This window comes from Canis lupus, chromosome 15 (assembly GCF_003254725.2).
Source record: "Canis lupus dingo isolate Sandy chromosome 15, ASM325472v2, whole genome shotgun sequence".
In the NCBI taxonomy this organism is placed as follows: Eukaryota; Metazoa; Chordata; class Mammalia; order Carnivora; family Canidae; genus Canis; species Canis lupus.
Window position 1 is genome coordinate 22740165 of NC_064257.1, and position 25944 is coordinate 22766108.

At 36.3% G+C, this 25944-nt stretch overlaps 1 protein-coding gene across 2 annotated transcripts in view; it reads left to right on the forward strand.

The window, feature by feature from the left end:
• The window catches only part of OTOGL (otogelin like), a 130181-nt gene that overhangs the window by 87950 nt on the left and 16287 nt on the right, over positions 1-25944 (forward strand). For both annotated transcript variants that reach the window (XM_049094370.1, XM_049094369.1), the window contains exons 34-50: positions 1026-1105; positions 1418-1459; positions 3978-4051; positions 7004-7181; positions 7483-7625; positions 7857-7880; positions 7973-8065; positions 10054-10243; positions 12909-13123; positions 16745-16886; positions 18675-18860; positions 20634-20846; positions 21321-21425; positions 22913-23020; positions 24704-24805; positions 25323-25427; positions 25514-25554. In XM_049094370.1, the coding sequence (XP_048950327.1) occupies positions 1026-1105; positions 1418-1459; positions 3978-4051; positions 7004-7181; positions 7483-7625; positions 7857-7880; positions 7973-8065; positions 10054-10243; positions 12909-13123; positions 16745-16886; positions 18675-18860; positions 20634-20846; positions 21321-21425; positions 22913-23020; positions 24704-24805; positions 25323-25427; positions 25514-25554 (2041 nt within the window). The remainder of the gene's footprint in view (positions 1-1025; positions 1106-1417; positions 1460-3977; positions 4052-7003; positions 7182-7482; positions 7626-7856; positions 7881-7972; positions 8066-10053; positions 10244-12908; positions 13124-16744; positions 16887-18674; positions 18861-20633; positions 20847-21320; positions 21426-22912; positions 23021-24703; positions 24806-25322; positions 25428-25513; positions 25555-25944) is intronic.

Here is a 25944-nt window from a genome sequence, read left to right on the forward strand (position 1 = left end):
TCAATTGGACAAGAAAGAAAATGTAACCTCACTTGTTATATTGTCTTCATTCCCTTTGATAAGAAGCATTCCAGAAGGTCCCTCTTGTCTTTGGCCCATGACGTCCAAGCCATAGCTTCTTTATTTTATTTTTTATTATTTTATTTTATTTTTAAAAGATTTTATTCATTTATTCATGAGAGGCAGAGACAGAGGCAGGCTCCCTGCAGGGAGCCCAATGTGGGCCTCGATCCCAGATCCCAGGATTACACCCTGAGCCCAAGGCAGGTCTTCAACCACTGAGCCATCCAGGCATCCCTACCATAGCTTCTTGAAATTTGGGACCCTTGCCATGCTTCTGCGCCATGCATGAGAAGTGAAGATCCTTAGGAAAAACCAGACATCCTGGACCTTGAAATCCAGTCTCCAAAGGTTTATATACAACCACATCCTCCTAGGACTCTGCCAAACATTGGGGCTCTTGAGAAGGGCAGCTTCTGCTCCTCCCTTTCCCTGTCATCAAAGAACAGCAACCATGTTCCACCTCCATCCTTCCCACCTAGAGATTCCCAGTATCTTTCCAATGAGTTTAGGGTTTACTCATGGCCAGGGAGAGGCACTCAAGTCTCTTGTTCAGCCAGTGTCCTTAAGGATAGTTAAAAAGCATCTCTATCTGCTGAGATTTGGGGGAGTGTAGGAGGGGAAAGTACCACAAATGTAGATTACAATCACAATAAATGAATCTTCTGCATTTCCAGTGATTTATAGAGCGTGGCTTTAGTATGTTCCAAACATAAGCATATGTTTTGATAATTCTGTGTTCAAATTCTTCATTAATCATGAGCGATATCCCTTCACCATCCCCTGGGGATTGGGACTTCATAAAATGAAGTATGATGGGACAGTAGCAAATGGAGCACTCCTTAGTGCTTGACAAAGAGAATAGAAGACTTTCAGGAAGAATATGTCTTAGTTGCATATATTAAATGCAGTAGTTTTTATATTTTAAACTTTTTTCACTTTGATTTTTTTTTTTCCATGTAAAGGGTTGAAGGATGCTTGCCCTACTGCCCTAAAAATATGATCCTTGATGAGGTCACCCTCAAATGTGTTTATCCAGCAGACTGTAAGTGGGAAACTTACCTAATTTATTCTGAAAAATGATACACTTGACTATTTTTTTTCTCTGCTGATAGCAAGTGGTTGTAAGCAGAAGTTTTAGACAACAAACTTTTATAAGATTCTTCTTTAATATCCCTTCCACGGTTTTTTGTTTCTCCTTACCTTCTAAAACATATTCATCTTCCATCTAACATCCCTCTTGTACTCTCTCTCCCAAAACATTTTTCTTGAAGCTAAAGATCCCTATAGGAAGTATATATGGGTCTCATTTTAAACATAACTGATTAAGGAAGAGTCTCTTTGTGTTTTTTTGTAGGCATACCTCTGATTCCCACAGAACCAGCATTAATGCCACCAGGTAAGCCATCTCTACCCATGTTTATAGCTATTGTTGCCATTTGAGACCCTAAAATTAGCATTATGTAATTGAAGTCTTGGCACATTTATAACAGCTCCTGGCATCGGTACTATCCTACTGACTAGAAAACCCAGCAGTCACCCCATTTCATTGCGTAGCTGCTCACTGGCTCAGTGTACCAGGTTTTCTGAATGGCTCCTCCATTTGGTTCACCTCTTCTTCCATTTTGGTGGTATGAATGACAAGGACTCCCCTCACATTTTAAACCCAGAACTTGGGTTTCACTAAATGTTGCTTAAATTTTCACAGTGAGTGAGTTCACTCTAAAGAGATGTTAATGCAAATGAAGTCATCCTTTGGGCACTTCCATTTCCATTGCTGTGTCCTGTCCCAGCCTCTGGAGTAGCTATTCTGGTTCAGACCTCACTCTCTCTCTCTCTATGAAATTTGGCTTAGGAAAAGATTTGGTAAATCTACTCACACAGTAAGGTTTGACAAACAATGTATTATTTTTCCTGAAATTATACTTTAGAAAAGTTCAGATAGTTATTCTTTTTTTTTTTTGGTTATATTATTATGGTTTAATTGTATTTCTGATTAAATTATCTGCTAAGAGAGGCAAGTAGGTGTTGTGACCTTACATAGGAGTTACAGATTTCATATTTGATGCTAAGAGCTTTTTAAATGAAAATGTTCTGAACCAACTATCTAAATAAACAAGTTTTAAAATCAAAGTGCAGGTGGCCTACAGACACCTCCCTACAACTATCACTATTACCACTATTCTTACCAGCTTCTATTTATCAAGTGCTTAGTCTATGCCAGGGATCGGACTAATCAGTTGCTGTACATTTAATCCTTGTAAGTCATTAGAAGTTTCCATGACTCTGTGCTTATTGTGGACCAGAACTTCGTTTCCTCTTCTGTGACTTAAAAGTTTATGATGATAAAAATAAAAACATTTAAGTCTGTATTAAGTTTCATATTTTCTAGAAGATGCAACATCAGTATATCATGAACACTACTCCTAGGACCAAGAAATGGGAATTTTTGTTCTTCTTTATTCTGTAAGTTAGAACCTACAAAATAAGCATAACACTGAGGTTACTTAGAGAATTTATTTAACTGAAAAGTCAATTTTCTCTTACCTTATTGGATAACAAAAAAGCTTCTAAAGACTGGATAATTGCCTTCCAAAAGATGTCCACCTCTTAATCCCAAAATTTGTGAGTATGACCTTGCATGCAAAGGGACTTTGGAGATGTGAATAAGTTAAGGATCTTGAGGTAGGGAAATTATCCTGTATTACCCAAATGTGTCCAATATAATAACAAGGGACTTAATAAGACAGTGACAAGGAGGTGAGAGCCGGAGAAGGGGACAAGATGACAGAATCAGAAGAGGAGAAGGGAGAGAAATTTGAAGATATTATGCTATAACTCTGAAGATAGAGAAAGGGACCATAACCAAAATCCTCAGGCAATTCCGAGTTGGACAAAGGAAGGAAACCTATTCTTCCTTGGATCCTCTAGAAGGATGCAACCCTGCAGATACCTCAAATTTTAGGACTTTGACTTCTAGGACCACAAAATAATTAATTGGTGATGTGTTAAGCCACTAAATTTGTAATAATTTGTTACAGCAGTAACAAGATATGAATTTTTATTTTTAAATCATTTTAAAAATATTTTATTAATTTATTTGAGAGAGAGAGAGAGAGAGAGCACAGATGAGGTATGGGGCAGGGGGGTAGCCAGAAGCAGATGTGGGGCTAGATCCCAGGACCCCAGAATCATGACCTGAGCTGAGGCAGACTCTAAACTGACTGAGCCTCCCAGGCACCCCTGAATACAGTCACTTCTAGGCAATATCAATAATGGATACTAATTATAGCTAGACAAAATTTCAACCATTCATTTGGGTGGTTCTGTGGTCCTTCAAGACTTTGAGCATTTTGGAGATAACTTTAGTCCTAACAAAAAAGCTTCTAAAGGTGTCTTACAAATTTTTTACCAATCACATCTTCCCTTCCCATGGATCACTCCTTCACCGCACCCACCAGCTGGTGGTCCACAGCACCATTCATCCTGCTTGCAAGGAACACGTTCTAAGGATTCACTAAGGGAAATGAGTCAACTTCACTACTTATTTTTAAAAGGGAACAATATTTGTAACTCCTGAGCATCTTTAGTAATACTGATATTTTTACCTGTTCAAACAATTGTGTTGAAACTCTCAAGATAGTGAAGATGTTTATAGAAGGTGGTGAAAACTCAGAGCTCTGGAATAAGAATTCCCAAGTTTGAATTTTGCCCCGTTACTTACTAGCTTACCTGTCTAGACCTTAGTTTCCTTATCTGTAAAATGATAAGAGTATTGTCATCTACTTTACAGAGTTCTTGCGAGGAATAAATGAAATAATCTGTATAAAAATCCTTAGCACAGTTTCTACTACACAAAATTCCCTACATGATGGGTACCATTCCACTAATGGAAAGGATATCTTCATTTCGAACAGGTCCAGAAATGATTACTCCATCAGACTTCGCTGTATCTGACATGCTAACGCCAACGCCAGGTTTGGAATGTGAGGTATGGCCGGATAATCTATTCCAGCTACTTGCATTTCCTTATAGCATCTGTTCAAGTCTCTGTATCACTATCCAAATGCTATTAAACTGCTCTTGCTATGCTCTCTAGTCCATCTTTGCCAAAAGATAAGAAATATGCATCACATTTTAGCAGGGGTTTTTTTGTGCCCCCTCTGGGGCACAAACACATTTATATTTTCTTAACTAGTTTAGATATGTCCTTCTAATTAAGATTCTGGTCACATTAAGGAAAACAAAGTTCAAATGAGGTCGTAAGTGTGGTCTTTTAATAAAAAGTCAACTAACGTAGGCTTTTCTGTAAGGCAGGCATTCAAAAATATTTATTAAGTAGCTATTATATGCCAGGCACTATGCCAGATAACAAAGATACATTGGCAAGCAGAAAAAGATAACCCCCTTGGACCCCAGAGCTTGTAATTGTCTTGGCTCTCACTTCAAACATGCCACTTGTTAGATAAACCAACTGTTCATTCCACCAATATTTATTTAGCACCATTTTTGGCCAAGCGTTATCCAAGTACCATAGATAAAACAATATAAAAGCAAGCAAAACTTCATGCCTTTATAGAATTTATATTCTATATTTTAGATAGCCACTAAGCAAAATAAGTTACTGAGTTATAGAAAATCTTAGAAGGTGCTGCTAGGGGAAAAATAAATAAATCTATTTTCAATGACACGCTCAGAAAAATCCTCACTGATAAGGTGTAACGTTATAGTAAAAGATCTGAAGAAGTTCAGAAACAGCCACACAGAGAACCAGGGCAGTGGGAATAGCTGTGGGAACCAGGAAATAGGGTTTCAGGCCGAAGGATCTGCAAGTGGAAAGGCTCAGAGGTAAAAATGTACTTGACATATTAAAATAATAATAAGGAAACCAGTAAGTAAGTAAGCAACAAGATTTAAAAAAATGAGATTATTTAAAGCCTTGTAGATGATTGTAAAGACTGTGGCTTTGATTTTAAAAGACTGGAAAACATCAGGTATTTTTGAGAAGAGAAATTACATGATCTGATTTGTTTAAGGACCATTTTAGCTGCTGTGTTGAACGTAGGGTGTAGAGACAACAGAACCAGTTAGGAGGCTATCGTGGGAATTAGGCAGAGATGATGGTGGCGCTGACCAGGAGATAGCAGTGGGGATGGTGACAAACATCTGGGTTCAGGGTTTATTTTGAATTTAGAGGCCACAGAATTTTCTGAAAGATTAAATGTGTGGTGTGAGTGAAACAGAGGCATCAAGGATTCTAAGATCTTTGCCCTGAGCAATTAAAGAATAAAGCTGGCATTAATCAGGATGGGGAGATTGTGGGAAGTGAATGGGGTGAGTGTCATCAAGAATTCAATTTTGCCTTGTAAAGACTGAGATTGCTCTTAGACATCAAAAAGCTGCAAATGTACGGATCTTATAGATCAGTATCTTATAGACAGATATCAGAGATCAAGCTGAATTAATTTTGGGGAATTCTCAGTGATGGGATGAAACCACAAAGGGAGTGAGTGCAGATAGAGGAGAGAAGAAGGAAGAAGACATGATGGGAAACAAGCAAAGGATAGTGAGTAAGAGGAAACGGAGGAGATTGTAGGTGGTCTGGGAGCCAGGAAAAGTAGTAAAGAAGATAGAGTAATAAGCTGTCCTAAATCTGTTAGTGGGTCAAGTAAGGTGAGGTTTGAAAAATCATCATTGGATTTAGCAACGAAGAGTTCGTTGGTGACCTTGTTTAAAAAGTTTCGGTGGAAGAGAAGGTATAGCTTCTTTTAGGCAGTTTGAGATGTTGTAGGGGCTTTAGTTTTTTCTGACTGCTTTCATTTTCCTGGTTAAATGGAAAGTAGGGTCAATCCTGGGAGTTGATACAATTGCACACAGAAAATTTTGGAAAATCAGACTTGACCATTTGCCTCCTTTTGGCTCTTACATTTAGAATTACTCACTTAATAGTCTCACTGTTTAGAAAGGGATTAAACTCTTTTATCCTTGTTTTTGATCATATGTAATGTTGGGATGGTAGAAACTGACTCACAAAATTTAGGGAGAAGCAAATGAAATAAGCTACTGTTAGTGCATGGCATATGATCGATGCTAAATAGGCGTTAAATTTTCTTCCTCATCCCCTGAAGTGCAGTATAGAATAGTGGTCAAAATCACAGATTCCAGAATAACAATCCCTGAACTTAGATTGTAACTCTACTACCTATGAGCTATGGAATCTTGGACAAGTTACTTTGACCTTCATCCTCCTGCTTTCTTCAACTCTAAAACAGGAAAAACCAATGGTACCTGCCTCAGAGGGCTGTTTTGGGAATGAAATGTGTTCGTTAGAATACTATCTCAAACACAGTGACATAAATGTCTGATCATTGCTATAATTATTACCATAATTTAAATACAATACAAATCATAAATTTTGAAAAATCTACCACTGATTTTTTCTTATTCATCTATAAATCTGAAGTATATCTAAAAATTAATTTATAATGATTTTATCCAGGTGCTGTAAGACTAATCTCACATATGAATTTTTAATGACATATTTATAGTGTTTAGTAGTGACTTTTTAAAACTGACATTAACAGAGTTGTAATGATATACTAGCTTTCCAGGACATATGAGGGCTTAGACCTGTTCTGTATAACATCTATTTGCAAAATACTAAATCAAGACAATTTAGGACAAGACATCAATTGACTCTGATGTCTAAGTATATGGGCAATTCTGATATCAAATCAATACTAAGGTAAAACTTGAGTTCAAACTGAGTATTTTAGAGAGGAAACATCAACAAAAATTCTAGTGGAATTCTAATTATCTTTCAGAAGCTTTCATCTTTAGGAAACATACACCATGGACAACGTGAATGGGGAATTAAAAAGTTAATTGACAATATTTGTTGAAAATAGAAAAAAAGAAAACTAATTTGCTTTTTTATTAACAGCCTCCACAATTTGATCCTGTTTACAACTGTAGCCAGTATATATGCCTTAATATGGAATGGCACTTGTTCAACTGGTCTCTTAATTGCCCAAAGGAAGTGGAAATGCCTGACTGTGGTTTCCGGGGAAGACCCGTTCAGGTGAACAGGGATATCTGCTGCCCTGAGTGGGAATGTCCTTGTAAGTCTGCATTTCTTACATAGCAGTCAATTTTCAGCCAGGAGGAGATTGTTTTTTTTGTTTGTTTGTTTGTTTGTTTGTTTGTTTGTTTTTGAGCTGATCACCTCACTCATCATGCCAAAGTTATTGCTGAACTTTCTCCATTTAATTTCTGATTTTTATTTCCCAATATATAACTTTTACAGTTGCTTCCTGTCAAACATAATAACATGAATTAAAAAAAAATTTAAGGAGCAAACATTACTACAAATACAAATAATTGGTTAATAGACCAAATCCGCTGTCTGCCATTTTTTTTTAGGTCGCTGTTCCATGTTGTCAGAATTGAGCATTATTACATTTGATGGAAATAATGCAGCATTGTATAGTATGGCTTCTTATATCCTAGTAAGAATTCCTGGGGAAATTATCATTGCTCATATTGAAAAATGTTCCACGAATCAGGTAGGTTATCATTCATTTTTGTGTCATTTCTTTATAAATCTATAGCTGACGTACACTGCAACGTTAGATATTCTCAGAGCAAGAAGGGACTCAAGAACTCCCTGAGATTTATCTTCTAGTACTGAAGACAAAAAACGTTTCATGTGAATATATTTAAAGGCATGTAAAATTAATTCAAATAATGATTTTTTAAAAAGTCAAGTAATATATTTTTATACATTTTTTTTTCAGAATGGAAATTCCCCTAAAAAGCTAGTGAGTATTTGCAAAGTGTTTCATAAATTTTTTCTCTTTATTGCTAAAGTTATGTTTAACTCCATAAAGTTTTAATATTTTTTTCAATTAAGACATCCTCTGGAAGAATGTATGGACTTTGTTTTAAGAAGTTAAATTTGACAACATCTATACATAAAATACTTGTTAATCGGGCAGCAAGAAAGGTAAGAGCACAAAGTTAAAAGATATCCTCACATTAGAGAAAATTAAGAAATTATGTTAAATATAATTATTTCCAAAAATGAGGAAAATTAAACATATTGGAGTTTCATTGCTATTGTGTTTAATCATTCTTTTCAGGGACAGTCAACAAATATGTTTCCTCATATTACATTTCTCCTTCTGTAATGTCCCAACTGTTGAAAATATTTTTCCCCTTGTGAGGTTAACTGTAACAGCATGTCAAATACATGAAAGCCCTCTCGGATGATGTGAGTGCCTGATTTCTTAGTGTCAAGTTAACAGTGTTTTAAATTAGACAAAGTGGAAATGATATAAAAAAGGAGGAATCACAAGGTTGAAAAAAGTAGTTAGCTAAGAATATCAGAATACAGACCACCATGAGAAAAATAGTTTCGAAGTACTGATAATGTTAATTTTTTTAATGAATATGTGATAGCTAAAATAGGAAAAAATGAAGAAATATTTAACTATTGAAATAAACTGAAGAAGGAGGATGTATTATAAAAAAAGATTGGAAAAAGCTATTTGGTTTTACAGGAAAAACCTTTACTCCAAGGGGTATTTATTTACTAGAGACGAGTAAGTGATAAAGCTGGATACTTCACTTATATGGTTCTCTCAGAGATGTAAGAAAATAAAGTGTAAAGATTTTGCTAAAATGACTGAGATGTTATGTGCTTTCTAGAAATAATTCTGCCTTTTTTAGCACAGGCCAAACATTCTAGAGTGGAAACAATATTAAAATGGGCCTAAAATATAATAAGGTGTTAGAAAGCTTAATTTTAAGTAAAGAAAAATATATAAATGGGGAAATTGTTTGGATGATAGCATTTGTATATACCTGCAATTTAATCCAGTTGATATATTAACAGGAGGAAGTGGGTGGGAAATAAATTTAAACTCAAATCTGATCAGTGCTATTAGTGATCATTTGGGCCAAAGGGCTTAGCTTTATCTTCAACTGAATTCATCTCTGGTCAGGTATTGAGTTAAAAGCTGATTATTTAAAAATTATTTAATGAGAGTTTACATGATAAAGAACAAGGTCCTGGTTTCTAGTAACTTGCAGCTGTATGTGAGGTGCTTCAATGTAATTGCCGATTAGAAAGCGGTAGGGGGTATAGTGATAAAGTATGACTCATATATCACAGAAACAGGTTCCTTAATGCAGTTTATAGGAAGGTCGAATAGGTATTTTCAGAGGAGGTGACACCCAAGAGAAATCTTAAAGGAAGCAGAAATCAACCAGGCAGGAATAAGGATCTTTTAGCCTATAGGCGGCAGTAATGAGGAAGATACAAAGTGGAAAAATTGGATGGTTGGTGAGACATGACCCACAAAGTTACTGCTGGTTCCATGTCTTTGTCATTACTTGAAACAGTTTTTCTAAATATAATCCTCGGATTGCCTACATTTGTATTACCAATAATACATGCTAAAAATACAGAGTCTAGAGTCCCATCCAAACATAGGAAATTGAGTCGCTGGGAAACTTCCTCTGTGCCAAGCTTGGTAGATGACTGTTAGGAGTATTATAGGGGAACACTGATTTAGAAGATCAAGGAAAGGATCCAGGTTGAAGAAAACATCCTGAAAATAACTTTATTACCCTACGTTCATATTAGTAGATAATGGTGTAATTAACATAAATTGACAGAAACATCAGAAAAGCATAGGTAACACAAAAGAAAGTTTTGAAGAAACTTTAAAACTTTAAGTTTTGAAGAAAATAAGGGGTAACAAGGTTAGAACAAATACTGAATGTAGCAAGACACAACAAAGGAATAATAAAGGAGCTTGGAGTTGTGAGAAGCGGTGTCAGGCAGCAGAGAAATAAATTTTTTAGAAACTTAGGAAGTAGTTTATATTCAACGAGAAGTAATGGAATCATATGAATTCTACTTTTAATGAGTATATATTTAAACATACACATTTTTCTAACAGTTGTCAATTCATTGTGTTATTTTAGGTAGAAGTGGATTCTATTGTTGTGCCTCTGCCCTTTTCAAGTCAAGAACTGTCCATAGAAGATTCTGGTACCATGTATGTGATTACGACTCCAGCTGGACTAATCGTGAAGTGGGCTCACCTTACAGGGATCATAGACATTCATTTTGGCCCTGGATTTAACTTGTCATCTTACACAGAAGGACTCTGTGGTGAGAATTGCTCTTCAAATCTGAATTTCTTCCAATTTTTCTTTCCTGTTCACATTACACCATTTTGCCCCACTTTTCATATTTGAGGTGTGACATTAATTTTCAGTTCCCCATGTGAGTACTAAAGGAAAGCGGCGACTTTCAATAAATGGGCTAAGAAGGAAGAAATAATAGTTCAAGTCACATATTTTTTGGGAAATACATGTTTACTACTACTACTGCAATACTACTTACATTCTTGCTAGCTCATCTTTATTAATCATTAATAAAGTGCTAAGCCTTATTTCACATATTTGAATTTATTCAATTCTAACGGTAGCCCTCATAAATCGGTATTAATTCGTAAGTGAGAAATAGGAGTTCCAGAAAGATTAAAGGCTTAAATAAGTTTGTTTCTTCCTTATTATGTTAAAATTTGAAATATGGGAAAACTTAGTTGCTTAAGCCACCTTAAAGGTTACATACAGGGAACACATCATTCTCAATATCACATCTCAAGATGTGTCTTTACACCTAGCTTAATATCACATCATATCACATAGACACATAGTTATAAGCCAAAGGAGACAAACTAGAGACACCTCTAGGTACACAACAGGATAAAAAAACTATAATGCTGGCTTTGATGTCTGATGGAGGCTATTCTCTTTGTAGCTCTGCACTCTTAGGGTGAACATCAGTTTCCTCATCTTTCAAATAAAAATAGCCACATTCTACTACCTTCGAGATTGTTGTTAGGGTTGTATATGAAAGTTAATGTCAAACCCTTAATGCATTGCTTACTACACACCATCAATGAATGTTAGCTTAGCAAAAAATATCTACTGTAATCTCATAATCTCACTCAATGAGTAAAAGTTTACTGACCTTCTGAGTGTTTTGACTCCGTGCTTGGTGCTGGCAACTCAAAAACAGATAGGACTAAGTCCTTTCCCCTAACAAAAGACGTAAAGCAAAATTTCTTCTTTAAAGCATTTAGTGCAAAGTTTGGCTAAAAAGGTTTACATATTTCCTTGCCTATTTGTAGTGTGATAAACAGTACAAAGTTCTATGGGGACTGAAGGCTATCACTGTGGAAATAGTTATTCTTGAGTATGTATAGTATTGATTATACATAATAAATCAAGTTATTGGGTAATGCTTGGAGGCTTTAGGAATGCATATTTTCTCAGATGATTAAAATTTCTGTATGCTATGATTTCTGTTTGATCTTGTGGGGGTTTTTTCTTTCACTTATTGCCAGCTCATGCTTTTACACACTGTAGAGAAGGGGCTAGGATCACCTTTTTTGCTAACCAAGGGACAACCCCTAAAGTTCATGACGTCCATAGTGGGAAGAGTGGTTTTTGTGAATCAAAGCTGGATGCTATCAGGTCTGAAAAAGTTACAGCAAACAAGAGTGTGACCTAAATTGAGGATCCCAGAATGGGAAGTCTGTATGAATACCTTGTTCTATACAGTACTATGAAGTTTATAGGGCTGGTGGCTGGAGTTGCTAATAAAAACATATTTTTTATTAGCAATTACCTTTTTTCCAGGAAAGTTTAGACTTAAGAAATAGTAGCAGCTTTACAGTATAGTTCATTTCACTTGAGTTTTGTTTTAGTTGTTTGTTTTTGCATTGAACTCAGACCTTTGTATATTTACAAGGACAAGGCAATTACGGTAGCAGCAACCTTTATGATATTAACATGCCTACTTGAGGATTAAGATTTGATACTTGAAGAAAATGTTCAAGTTATATCTTTTATAGCCGGAGCCTTGAGGATTAAGAAAGATTATGTCTTAAGGTAGGGTGGGATTCAGATCAGATAAGGGTTCTGGGCCATTTCTCTGTACTTCCTTTGGCTCTGTACTCCACTGGATGAAGAGTAAGCTCCATCCTCCATCTGGCCTTCCTCAGGAAGCTAGAAGCTACAGCAGGTCAAAGCATGATAATCAATAGGTCATGTCATCCTAAGGAAGGGATATTGTCTGTGTCTTAGGATTCCAGGTCAGATCCTGTTTAGCACTGGTTGTCCAAAAGGTAAATGTAGCCGTGTGTCTGGTGACTGCCTGACCTGACTGTTTTAGTACCTCCAGCAGTTGTTAACTCAAGGGAGTAAGGACTACCTTTGTGCCAATCATGCCCTCTCCTGTAGTGGTGACGGGGCAGGGATAAATTCCTGAAATTTAGATTTCAGGAATTTAATGTTTTCAGGTAGGGTTTTCCTTGGGGGAATGGCTGTGTGGGAGGCAATCACCAAATGCCCGCTATTCTAAGGAATATCTTGGAAAGCTTAAGAACTAGTTCTTCATTTAGAAAGTAGTGGTAATAGTGAATAAGTATGGGAGCAGAATCCATCTCCTCTTTCTTCATTTTCTATCATCTTTTCACATTTCTTAACTTCTAGGATTGTAGTTTCTTTTTATTTTTTATTTTTTATTAGTATTTTTTTGTAGTTTCTTTTTAATCTGGTTAAGACAACTCTGTACTACTTTATCAAAGAATCAGATACATATTTTAAAAATTCTATCAACATTAAAGTGAAAGGATATACATTCGGCACCTTGTGCAGTAAATAATTTACTCTTTTAAAATCAATTATTAATATGATTTCTTTCTTTTGTCTACATTTGGTTTAAGTGAAAAAAATGTTTCCTTCTAAATATCATATCTTTCTAGGAATTTGCAATGAAGATCCAGATGATGATCTAAGGATGCAAAATGGCACAATTATTACAAATATGGAAGACATAGAATTATTTATTGAAAGCTGGGAAATTGAGAAATCATTTGAAGTAACAACAAGAAGACCTGTTAGGAATTGTACTGAGCATGATTGCAGTCACTGCATTGAGTTATTAAATAGGAGAGTTTTCATTCCATGCCATCATAAAGTAAGTCAAGGGCAACCATAAATAAGAACTGTCACATTAGACATGTTGAGAGTAAAGCCAATAAATTCCTGTTCTTGCCATGATGTTCTTCTACTGAGAATAGTTTAGTACCACACCTGCTGTCAGTATGCTCTGGAATTCAGAATCACTTACTTTTATAGATTTAAAGATATAGAAAGGATAATTAATTATCTTTTTTCTCCTATTTTTTTTCAAAACTGTATCTACAGCTTTCAAGAAAAATGAAATTCTGTCCTATGAATAAATGCCTGTAGGAGAAAGAAATCAATGTCACTTGATAACCCAGTAGAGAAACCAAGCCAGTAAGGATATTATCAGTTCTCTATGGTCTTGGCATCTTAGGTGTATACTTGTGATAGAACTGTCATATATTCAGTTTAAACCTTCTTTGTTTGTCTCTAACTTTCTGACTTTATGTGACTAGTAGATATTTTAAATAATCTCTATCATTAAAAAAGATCCATTGTGGGGATCCTGGGTTGCTCAGTGGTTAAGTGCCGGTCTTCAGCCAGGGCATGATCCTGGAGACCTGGGATTGAGTCTTACATCGGGTTTCCTGCAGGGAGCCTGCTTCTCCCTCTGCCTGTGTCTCTGCCTCTCTCTCTGTGTCTCTCATGAATAAATAAATAAATAAAATCTTTTAAAATAAATCCATTGTTAGGGACATAGGACAGACCAATACAGCATTTCATGGATCATTTAATGAAAAGTTTGTGGACATCTAGCATTTAGTCCTTACAAGGCATCGTGTTAAACTCCTATGATCCGAAGATGAATAAGACTCTCCCTTATTCACAGAAGCTCTGGTGGGAAAGTGAGCTTATGAACAGATACATGACAATATACAGTCTGGAGGTATGTGGGAGCCCAGGTTTGGAGGAGACTTCTCATACCTTTAGATATTTGATTTATTTAGAAGGATGAATTTGCCAGGAGAGAAGGGGGAAGAAGGGATGCCTACACAGATACAACAATATGTGTAAGAACAAGTTTTATAAAAGGCTATAACAGGAAGATATTGAAATGGTTGAGTGTAAGACATATGGAGGGGAAGAGCCTGGGAAAGAAGGTGAGGGAATTGTTAAAGCAGGAAGGTGTTCACTGTGTAGCACCTCCTGTGCTAGACTGTGGTGTGTAGACCCCATAATTCTCAGCCTGCCTCATGAGTTCCCTCAGGGAAAGGCAAAGGATGGCGAGTCATGTGATAAAAATGGCGTATCTTTTGGGAGCTTCAGTTTTATTTGGAGATTTGGATGCAGATAGGTTTTAAAGGTTTACATTGTTTTTAAAAAGCGAGTATGTAGGGGCGCCTGGGTGGCTTAGTAGTTGAGCATCTGCCTTTGGCTCAGGTAGTGATCCTGGGGTCCTGGGATCGAGTCCCGCATCAGGCTCCTCGCAGGGAGCCTGCTTCTCCCTCTGCCTGGGTCTCTGCCTCTCTCTGTGTGTCTCTCATGAATGAATGAATGAATGAATGAATGAATGAATAAATAAATAAATAAATAAATAAAATCTTTAAAAAAGCAGGTATATAAAAATGAAGAAACAGATACTTTAAAACCCAGTTTAGTGTCATTTTAATGTCTTTTTAAAGCATGATTTTCAAAAAATCCATTTTTCACTGGGAACTCAGAAGGTTGATTAACTTAATCAACCAGTTCCCAACTTAACTGTTGAAGGCTTAGAGAGGCTATGCAGAGTCCCTTTATTATGACAGATCCCTTCCCAGGGAATTGAAGGGCAAAAGAGAGCAAAGCAGGTAATTTGGTTTCCCACTTGTCAGCTTCACCTTCATTTGAAAATCCCCATCGAGCAGACATGATCTGCCTGGATTGTATCATTTTTCTACCTAAAGCCCTTCAGTGTCTTTCACTTACATAAAGTATGTGCCAAACAACCTTCTCAAGGCTTACAGGGTCCTCTACACTCTGGCCCACCCACTTCTCTAGCTTCCTCTTGTGCTACACATTTCTTGCTTACTAAGCTCCAGTCTCCTTTCAACTCTGAATATTCCAAGGTTTTTCCTGCCAGTGGGCCTTTAAGATCCTAGTTTTTCCAGTCAAATACTTCCCTCCTCTGATTCATTTTAGTGTGGTGACTCCTCTGGGTTCTATGCAAAGACCTTTTTTAGCTTTGATCCAGAGGCAGAGAATTAGGTCTGTGTTACTGACTTTATACTGCTCATGCCTAGCATAGTGCCTGATATGTAGTTGGGTGTTCAATCAATTATGAAAGTGTACATAAGTGAATATATGAATGGAGATTATAGGAAAGTCAACTTTGGGGGGTTAAGCAGAAAGGCATATAATTTTTCACTCTGAATGAATTAGGTCATATGGGATTTCAAAGCAAAAATACCCAGAAAAAGCTTAGAAACATAATTCTGGATCTCAGAAGAGGTAAGTTAAGGCCAGAGATCAGGTTTGGGGAGTTATTTGTGTACAGATTTTTAAAAAATAATAATAAGTAATATGCAATGTGTCAGAGTCTGCTCTGAACATTTACTGTATATTAACTGACAGCTACCTTAAGTAGTAGTAAATGTATTATTAACTCTTTAACTTATGAGGAAACCGAGGAAAAAGGTTAAATGCCCAAGATGGTGGTATGAGTCTGGCAAGAACATTTGTAGTTAGTAGACATGACCACTGAGGATGGAACCTAGGGAAACACTCAGGATAAGGGGCAGCAGAGGAGCCAACACTGAACAGGTGAACAAGGCAATAGAATGGAGTACATTCAACATCCTGGGTTTTAAGGAGGAAACTCTGTGTTCCCTGGATTCCTCAGTGGGGATGCTCTGGACCGTAGCAAGTATTCCATGTAAAATGAGGTACTGGAAACCAAGGGAATTCCATAAAGAAGACTAAAAGGATGTAGAATCTCGGTTTTTATTGGATATGAACCTTGAAAAAGAAATGATGGGATCTGAAAAATGCTACATATTTTTATCAGGCACTTTGAGCTGTGTCAGAATTTGGCATCTGCAGGTAGATGTTTAATATGTTCACTGAATGAATGAGTAGAGAGAAAATTTGGAATTAATGTCGCTGGAAGTTAAATTATTTAGAATACAGGCAGTTCTAAATCAAAATGAAGCAATCTGTAGGAAAAAGATGAATCTTTAAATCGAGGCATATCAAATTATATAAATTATTCAACGTTCAATATTAACACATAGTTTTCAAGAAGCATTTATAACCTCATTTAATAAGTAATCCCATGTCTCATTATAGAACGCTTCAGGAACTTCCAGTTTGATCTCTCATAGATTATCCAGTATATGGAAAAGACAGTTGTGACCCGAAATACAATATCAGAAATAGATTTTACTAGGCCCACATACTTTGCTTCTTTGTCATCTTCATAAGATAGATTTATGTAGATCAGTGCAGGCGATATTTATCCTATCTAAAATGCATTTAAAATATTATTACATCAGAAGTGACATCTAGTATCATGAAGTTTGGAATCTAAGGTCAAGGAAGAACCATAATTAGTATTAATTTTCCACCCTTTGATTCTCTAGAACAGTTTTAGACTAACGTAGGGCCTTTAGAGAAATAAAACAATATAACTTATGCCAAGGTGAAATGTCTCTAGGTGTCACCGCAGAACTTTTGTGAAAAGATGTGGATCAATTATACCTATTTTTGGAACTATGAATGTGATGCACTTTCTGCCTATGTGACTTTGTGCAACAGGTTTGACATCTGTATTCAGTGGAGAACACCTGATTACTGCCGTAAGTGGTACATTTTATTTATTTATTTATTTTTTAAGTGGTACATTTTAAATAATATTTTCTAACAATCCCATAACATCCCATTTTATTACATTCACTTCTTTTTCTTTTCATTTTCCATCACAAAATAATGTCAAAAGAATAAAATACATATAAATGTAACGTAGGAGTTAGAAGTCAGCTCTCCCACATAGGCCACTTCTAGTTTCATCCGGCTCCAATTCTCCCAAAAGAAAACCTAGTCCACAAAATATCAGTCAGCAAAACCAATGGAAATGTTGAAGATATCACAGGGGATTGAACAGGGGTTTTAATTCTGTATGCCAGAGCACATTTCTTTGGTTTCAATTCAACCTGCCTCATTTGACCTACCGCACCCCGCTCCGACTCCCGCCTCCTGCTTGTCCCCTAGCTTGGGAAGAGGATGTATGTTTTTCTGTCCCCGTTTCCTTCTTTCCTGACATAGTATCCACTTCCATGGAAACAAATCTTTCTAGCTTTCTTTGAGTGATACCTAGGTTCATTTTTTTTTTTTCCAAATCCATGTTCGTGGATCTTTTTTTCTTTTCTTTTTTTTTTTTTTAAGTTTTATTTATTTATGATAGTCACAGAGAGAGAGAGAGAAGGCAGAGACACAGGCAGAGAGAGAAGCAGGCTCCATGCACCGGGAGCCCGACGTGGGATTCGATCCCGGGTCTCCAGGATCGCGCCCTGGGCCAAAGGCAAGGCGCCAAACCGCTGCGCCACCCAGGGATCCCTCTTTTTTTTTTTTTTTTTTCTTTTGTATGTATCCTTTGCCCATTTTTATCTATAGGGCTCATGCTTTCTCATCAAGTTGTAATGATTTTCATAAAAATTTTATTAAGCCTATCACCAAGCCTATTTTACAGAAAACAATGTTAATTTAAGAAATAGCAATTAAATGGATCAAGTGATAAAAGATGATCAAAATGAGTATTAGTGAAATGCTCCAAAATAAAATAAAAGTTGTCATTTTCCCCTAGAAGAAAAGGTAAAATACATATAAGAAGAATCATATGTCACAAACACTGGTTACATGACTTCATTTCAGAAGTAACTCAGCTCCTGCTGTGCCCTACTATCCCTTGCCTTTCTGCTCCCAGAGGTATCACTATTCAAGAGTGTGGTTGCTTGATTCATAGGAAATGTATGACATCTCTAATTTTAATAGACACCATCAAATTGTTCCCCACTGAGATTTTACCAATTTATACCTCCACCAGCTGTGTGTTCATTTTTTAACAGTATGATTTTTGAAGATCACTGAGAATCAAAAGAATTTTCTGTAACATCATTTAGAAACTGTTCAGCACTGGTAGTTTCTTCTAACAGAAAAGGCTTAAACCTAAACACACAGCATTTTTCTTTTTTATGGTTTGATGGAGTCACATGTTTAAAGCATATTTCTCTGCTTTTTCTGAATAGACTGTTTTATCTCCTCACTACACAGAGAAGGAACTTCATACTAGTTGACTCTGTATTTATGCCAACTAGATTTGGGCTGCTTCTTGATCATATTTACTTGCTACAAATCAGATGAGCTTTTCCTACTATAACATACTAGCTGGGCACCAGGAAGATACTCAAAAATACCTATTGCTTATTTTATTTCTAGTTTTTGGTTACATAATAAATGAAAAATGAGATTTGAAGAGATGGAAATGAGCCAAATTGATTTTCAGAAAGAAATCTGATATCTCTTCCTTTCATTATAATCCAAATAGGTGACTTTGATCATTAGCAAATTCTGTCCTCTGTTATTCATAGCTCTGAGTTGTCCAGAGGGGAAGGAATATCAGCCCTGTGTGAGGACTTGTGAAGCAAGAACATGTCTGAACAGATGGTTCTATGGACATTCTTCATGTTTGAGTTTAAGAGAAGATTGTGTATGCAAGAACGGAACTATTCTTCACAGGCCAGATTCAATTCAGTGCATTCCAGAGAAAGAATGTGGTAAGCAGCAGAGTGCAAAATGACTTCTTAGGGACTCGGCAAATAAATAAAATTATTTTTGATCTTGGGGACATGTGCTGGGAAAGATTGATCAAAAGGACCCTTAGGAGTTGGAGAGAAAATCAATTTCTTTGTAGTTTTGATTTTTAATATGATTTCAATTGCAGTTACTCAAATTAGATGCTTTGGTGGTGAAGTGTTTTGTTGTTGTTGTTCCAAGTATTTATTTAAATTCTGTTTAATAAAGGGCGGAGGATGGAGGAGGGATGGGGCAACCGGGTGACAGGCACTAAGGAGCGCACTTGATGGGGTGAGCACTGGTATTATACTATATGCTGGCAAATTGAATTTAAATAAAATATTAAAATTGGTGGGAAAAAAAGTTTAAGATCGAATGTATTTGGGGATCACTGTCTATTAAACTCCCCATTGGAAGAAAAAAAATAAAAAGAAATAAAAAAGAAATAAAAATAACTCTTACAAAAATAAATAGATAGATAGATAGATAGATAGATAGATAGATAGATAGATAGATAGATGATAAATAAATTCCAGTTAATGAACATACAGTGTAATGTTAGTTTCAGGTGTAAAATTTAGTGATTTGTCACTTACATGCAATACCCTGTGCTCATCGCAACAAGTGCCCTCCTTAATACCCATCACCCATTTAACCCCCTCACCCATCCCCAGTGATGATGTATTCTAATCTCTACCTATTTCTATAATAACTGGGCAAGGGTACGACAAATTAAGAATTAAGAGCATAGAATGTGAATTGAAATTCCAGTTATTTCATGTAATAGTGATTCATCTTTACCTCGTTGAGCCTGAGTCAGCATCTGCAAAATGGGGAAAATAATAGCACTTATCCCATAAAGTTAGTGTGGGGATACATAAATAATACAAAGCATTTTGCAACAGTGCATAGAGAAAAAGAACCACTCAAGAAATGTCAGATAGTATTATTATTGGGGAGAAAACATTCAATTTTTCTACTTTCATTTTATTCTGACTCATCGTCTCCATGGTGGTTGCAATGAAAATAGTGCAAAATTGAGAAAATTGCAGTACAGGACTTATCATTAGGGTTAGAGGAAAAGGAATTAAGGTAATAATGAAAGAGAACGGGCAAATAGAAGTGAAATGCATATATAGTTCCAGAAACAAGTTTGTGTTTGCCATTGAGAAAAGTATTTGTAGAAGGCTTTGAGAATAAAGAAGCACATTTATTTTTTTAGGGACCTGTGTATTTATCATTTTAATAATAAAACCACAAGACTCAGTAAATAATTAGGTACTTCCTACATTTAGATTTTAAAGCTGACGTGTTTTGAATTTTCGTATGACAAAAATGATAAATATGTGGTAGGGACTTTTTTCCCCTAATATCTCTCAATTTCAATAGTCAATATTTTAAAACTAACTTAAATTTATTTTACTTAGTTTGTTCAAGCTAAATAAATTATATTAACAAGACAAAATGAACAAGAAATAATGAACAGATTATCTTATTTATAGAAGAGGACATGCAAATTTACAGATAGTTGTAGAAGGGAAAAATACTTTTGTAGACTACATTACAAATTTCTTTAAAGAAAAATGTAAGCTAGTTTACTAGCTGGTGAAAAAAAAAAAAAGAATGTAAGAAAGGAAAAATCTGTGATATATTATCTATGTCACTGAGCCAAGTCATGGTCTGAAGCCAAAACATCACAACCTGATTTATTTTAGTGCCTGGTTATGAGTAATATAAGTGTCCATCTTTTTAAGCATGCACTGATAGTGAAGACCAACCTCGCACTGCTGGGGAGATTTGGAATGGGGGCATTGATGAGTGTGCACTGTACAAATGTTTGGAGAATGGAAGTATTATTCCTATAGAACCAGATTGTGATGAAGAGCCCTCGCCAATTTGTGAACGAGAAGCTGAAGTTGTCCTGGGCACTGTTGATAAGTGGACCTGCTGTTCAAAGGAAATTTGTGGTATGTATGCAGGCTGAAGCCTTACAGTAAGTTACACCACAAGATATGTTGATATTATTTGTGAAAAAAAGCACAGCATGCATAATGTTTGGTAAACAAAAAGGTTGAAGTGCAAACAGAAATATTGCCATAAATATCACTTATATTTTCTCAAAGCACGTTTTTCCACATTACGGTTTTGGTGATTTTGCAAATACACATGCAGACTCTCACTATAAGCAATTAATAGTGTTCAATAATATGTGACAAGGTAAAGGTTCTGGGAATCTTTGACTTAGGACAATCGAGAGTGAAAGACCGTAATAAATAAACCTTGAATCTACTACCTGTTCACATATGACCCATTTGTGACCCGAATGTGTTTAATGACATGTAAAAACATGCATAATAAAAATCACTTCCCTGATTTGAGTTGGAAGCACAGTTTTTAGTTATATTGACTAATATTTTAGTGCTTCTGTTTCTTATTTCCAGGCTGTGACATGACCTTATGTGAAACTGCCATTCCAACCTGTACGAATAGTCAAAAATTGGTTGTTGGCCATAGTCCTCTTTCTTGTTGTCCACAGTATAAATGTGGTGAGTAATGAACTGGGAACAGTAAGAGCAAGGTTCATTGTTCAGAACAGTGGATTAGTTTCTCATTCTTTGTGTCTACAAGAAAATGATTTGTTATAAAATATAATGGAGCGATCTTGCTAAAGATAGTTCTTTATTTTTTTCTAAGATTTTATTTATTTATTTGAGAGAGAGAGCAGAATAAGAGAGCACAGAGAGGGAGAATCAGACTCCCCACCGAGCAGGGAACCTAAAATAGCCGGTCACAAGATTCTGGGATCATGACCTGAGCTAACGGCAGACATTCAACCAACTGAGCTACCCAGGCACCCCAAGATAGTTCTTTTTTAACCTGCAATTTATTTATAAATATAAGTATATATGAATTTTAAATTTATATATTTATATTAATACATGGATTTAGAGAATTAACTCATTTTAAAGATCTTAATCTTAGCAGAAATATATAGGAAATAGCAGGTGTGATATTGTGATTTATAATAAGAAATGTGTATCTGGTCTTACACCCCATTCTCAGCACATAGCTCTTAATCCTTGGAGTTTCCTAAAGCAGGAGACCTATAAAGGTGTCTTTTATTATGTTAATGAGTTTCTTTCGGCAGGCTTTTAGCAAATTTGAGGATGGAGTCAGCCCTGTGATTGGAGGGTAGGAATTTTCAATCCCACCCCCTGACCTCCAGGAAGGGGACAGGAGTTGGAGGTTGAGTCTGATCTTCAATGGACAATGATTTAATCAACCATGCCTATATAATGAAGACTCTATAAAAAACCCCAAAGAGATTGAGGTTTAGAGAACATCCAGGTTGGTGGACACAAGAAATTTTGGGACTGATGTGCTCTGAGAGGTCACAAAATCTCCCTCCCCTTGCCCTGTACCTTGCCCTATGCATCTCTTCCAACTGGCTATTCCTGAGTTACATTTTTTTTTTTTAAGATTTTATTTATTTATTCGTGAGAGACACACATACACAGAGAGAGAGAGAGAGAGAGGCAGAGACGCAGGCAGAGGGAGAAGCAGGCTCCTTGCAGGGAGCCTGATGTGGGACTTGATCCCAGGTCTCCAGGATCATGCCCTGGGCCTAAGTCAGGTGCCAAAATGCTGAGCCACCCTGGGATCCCACTGAGTTACATTCTTTTATAATAAATTGGTGATCTGCTAAGTCAAGTGTTTCTCTGAATTCTGCTAAACTGCTCTAGCAAATTAATCAAACCAAGGAAGAGTTTGTGGAAACCTCTGATTTATAGCCAGTCCACCAGAAGTGCAGGTAACAAGTGGGGCTTGTAACTGGTGTCTGCAGATAGTGTCAGAATTGAGTTGAATTGTAGGACACCCAGCCGGTGTCTGGAGAATTACTTGGTGCTGAGAACCTTCCCCAGCTGAACACACATTGAATTAGAAGGATATATATTAATTCAAAGAGAGCTGAACCATATGACTTTATCATTTCCTTCTATACAAATTTTCAAATATCTTTGTGTTTCTGCAGAATGTGACCCATTGAAATGCCCCAGTATTTCAATACCAGAATGCAGAGAAGACCAATTCGTGATTCAAGTTCAACAGGAAGAGCCTTGCTGTTTTTCTCCTCTCTGTGGTGAGTGCTCTGTGAGACAACTTCTTGGAACAAAGGGAGGATGTAGGGAAAATCTCTTATTTGATATGAATTTCATTGGTTACTGATGGTAACCAATATTCTGCTGATATACTGGTAGGAATTCAACTGAATAAGAATAATTGAAAAGAAAGTACAGCATTTTAAATGACTCAACAATTATTAGAGTTAGCCTACTTTCCTTTATTATATATATATATATATATATATATGGACTATATATATATATATATATATATATATATACATATATATATATCAGTTAAAACATACTCAAGACAATATAATCAAGGTTTTGTTTTCTTTAATAAGGCTAGCACCAGTTAATTTTTAAATTTTATTTTTTAAAGATTTTTTTATTTATTCACCTGAGAGAGAGAGAGAAAGAGAGAGAGAGAGAGAGAGAGCATGAGCAAGGGGAGAGGGAGAGGGAGGAGCAGGCTCCCTGCTGAGCAGGGAGCACCAAGAGGGCTGATCCCTGGACTCCAGGATCATGACCTGAAACGAAGGTGGACTCTTAACCTACTGAGCCACCTGGCACCCCACAATTGTTTTTAGAGAAAAATTCATCCTTGGGTTTCCCTGAAGAACCAACTCAAATAATGGCCTCTGCTAAGCCATTAGATAACTACTTTAAAATCTTGTTTTATATATTATGTATGATATATGTGTGAGCATGGTGATGATGGAAGAAAATGGTAGAAATGAAAGGTGGTTGGGAAAAGACTCTATATGGAGATATATATTCTGTCTGGACATTGAATAATAAAAAGTGGATTTAAATAATAAAAAGTGGATTGAATAAAAATCAAGTGGATTTTCATATCGAAGACTGGTGATTAATGTAGGTTTCAGATGTACCTATGGATATCAAAACACATCTCTTTGTACCAGTTAAGGTTCTTTGAGTGCAAGTGGCAAAATGGATTGATTCCAGCTAGCTTGCATACAAGCAATTACTGGAAGGCTTTGGGATCAAGATGTTGTAGGATCACAATGAAGCAGAGCAACCAAGCCATTGGAAGGAGAGAAACCAGCTACTCTAGGTGGCCATCACTAGTGACTGAGTCAGCAACACCCATTTCCTGCCCTGGTGGCCTCTGTTTATGATTGAAATGCCATAGAAAGAGATTCTGATTTGTCTAATGTGGGTTATTCCTACACGGAGGCCTGCTGAAGGTCAGGCACCTTTATTAGAGCCATTCCAAGGCAGTGTGGGTGGGGCATTTCCTCAGGGTCTTTCAGAGAATTGTAATGGAAGTAGGAAAGGGATACCGACCAGCCCAAAAGAACAGGTGCCTACTATATTACTCTTCCATGAATTGGAGTAATCAAGGGTAGGGAATTCAGAAAACTGAAGGAAATCAATCAATGACATTTGGATCCTAGGAAAAAGGAAGTTGCTCTAGAAATCTTAATGCTCTATATTTCTGCTAAGACACCGCTCTTCTATGTCACTGCGCTCAGAAAGCAAATAGCAAGGTACTTAGTCCGTGTTCCTGTTTTCATGACCAGGTGAGGAGATCTGTCTGTTAAAGCCTTATTTACCCTGTTTCCTATTTACTAACCATTGTTCCATGTTGTATGTGTGTTGTAATCTGGTCAATAATTTTTTTTTTTTTTTTTAACTCAGCTGTGACTTCTGGCTTTTTGTTTTACCTTTAGTTTGTGAATCTTGCACCAAACCTGTTCCACTCTGTACTGATGGGGAATTTCTCACTGTGGACCTCAATACCACACATTTCTGTTGTCCACAGTATTATTGTGGTAAGTATATGATACATCTTAACTAATTTCAAATATTTAGGTGTGTCGGATATTTAAGAAGCCCCGTGAATCTTAGTTGTACTATCAGAACTTCATTGAATTTTAGCATATAAAATATACATTAAATATATGTAATGTTTTTATACATCTAAAAGCTCTTCTTGAATAATATCATCACCTCCTCAAGATAGATTACAATGACTTTTCTCATCATCTTAGAGTTTCTAGCTTTCCAGGTGATTCCATACATTCTCTACTTTCTTTCTCTTCTTGCACACCTGGCATTTCTCAGGGCCCTTCACCTGATGAGCTATCCCAGTTCTACTACTGTTGTACCTGCTTGGGAGTCATATTTTCCATCCTCACAAAACATGGCAAGTGAGTGGTGGGAGAGGCAACACTGGGGAAATAGAAGTCTGTGCACTACATCAACAATGGCAGCGAACTAAGTGGTAGGTAGTGAGGACAAGCTTTTACAAGAAACTAATCTTCATCCATGGCATTTTTTCCAATTTAGTGTGTGACCCAAATCTTTGTCCTGTGCCACTACTCACCTGTGCAGAAGATATGAATCTTGTGAAAGAAAATGTATCTGGTCAATGTTGTCCAACATGGCGTTGTGGTAACTAAGTTTCATACTTCAAAGTTTTATTACAGTATAGTAATATATTCTGACGTATATAAATATGTTGATTTTTGCCTTTTTAGAATGTAACTGTGAAAAGCTTGTTACGCCAACTTGTGAAGTGGTAAGAACACATATTTTGATTGAATTATCATATTATTCAAATTAGTTTATTCTTCCTTTATCCCTCTTATTTCTGTGTCCTCAGAGTTCATGAAATTATCCTCATTAAATTAGATTAAAGTAACATGCTCTGGTATCAGGGAGCAGTGAAAAATGACTTCACTGGTCTTAAAATGATGTAAAACATTGAAAAAAAAGATTATCTCAGTATTGAGAGGTGTCCCCATTGATTCTTCAGGAAAATGTGCCAATGATGCATCTGTTGTGGAGGAGGAGGGGATTATAAACATGTAACCGTTGGTACTTTCCTAAGAGTTATCTGTGAACATTTCATAAATAAGGAAATTGAGGTCTAGAGAGAGTAAATGATTGGCCGAGTTCTTCAGGACTC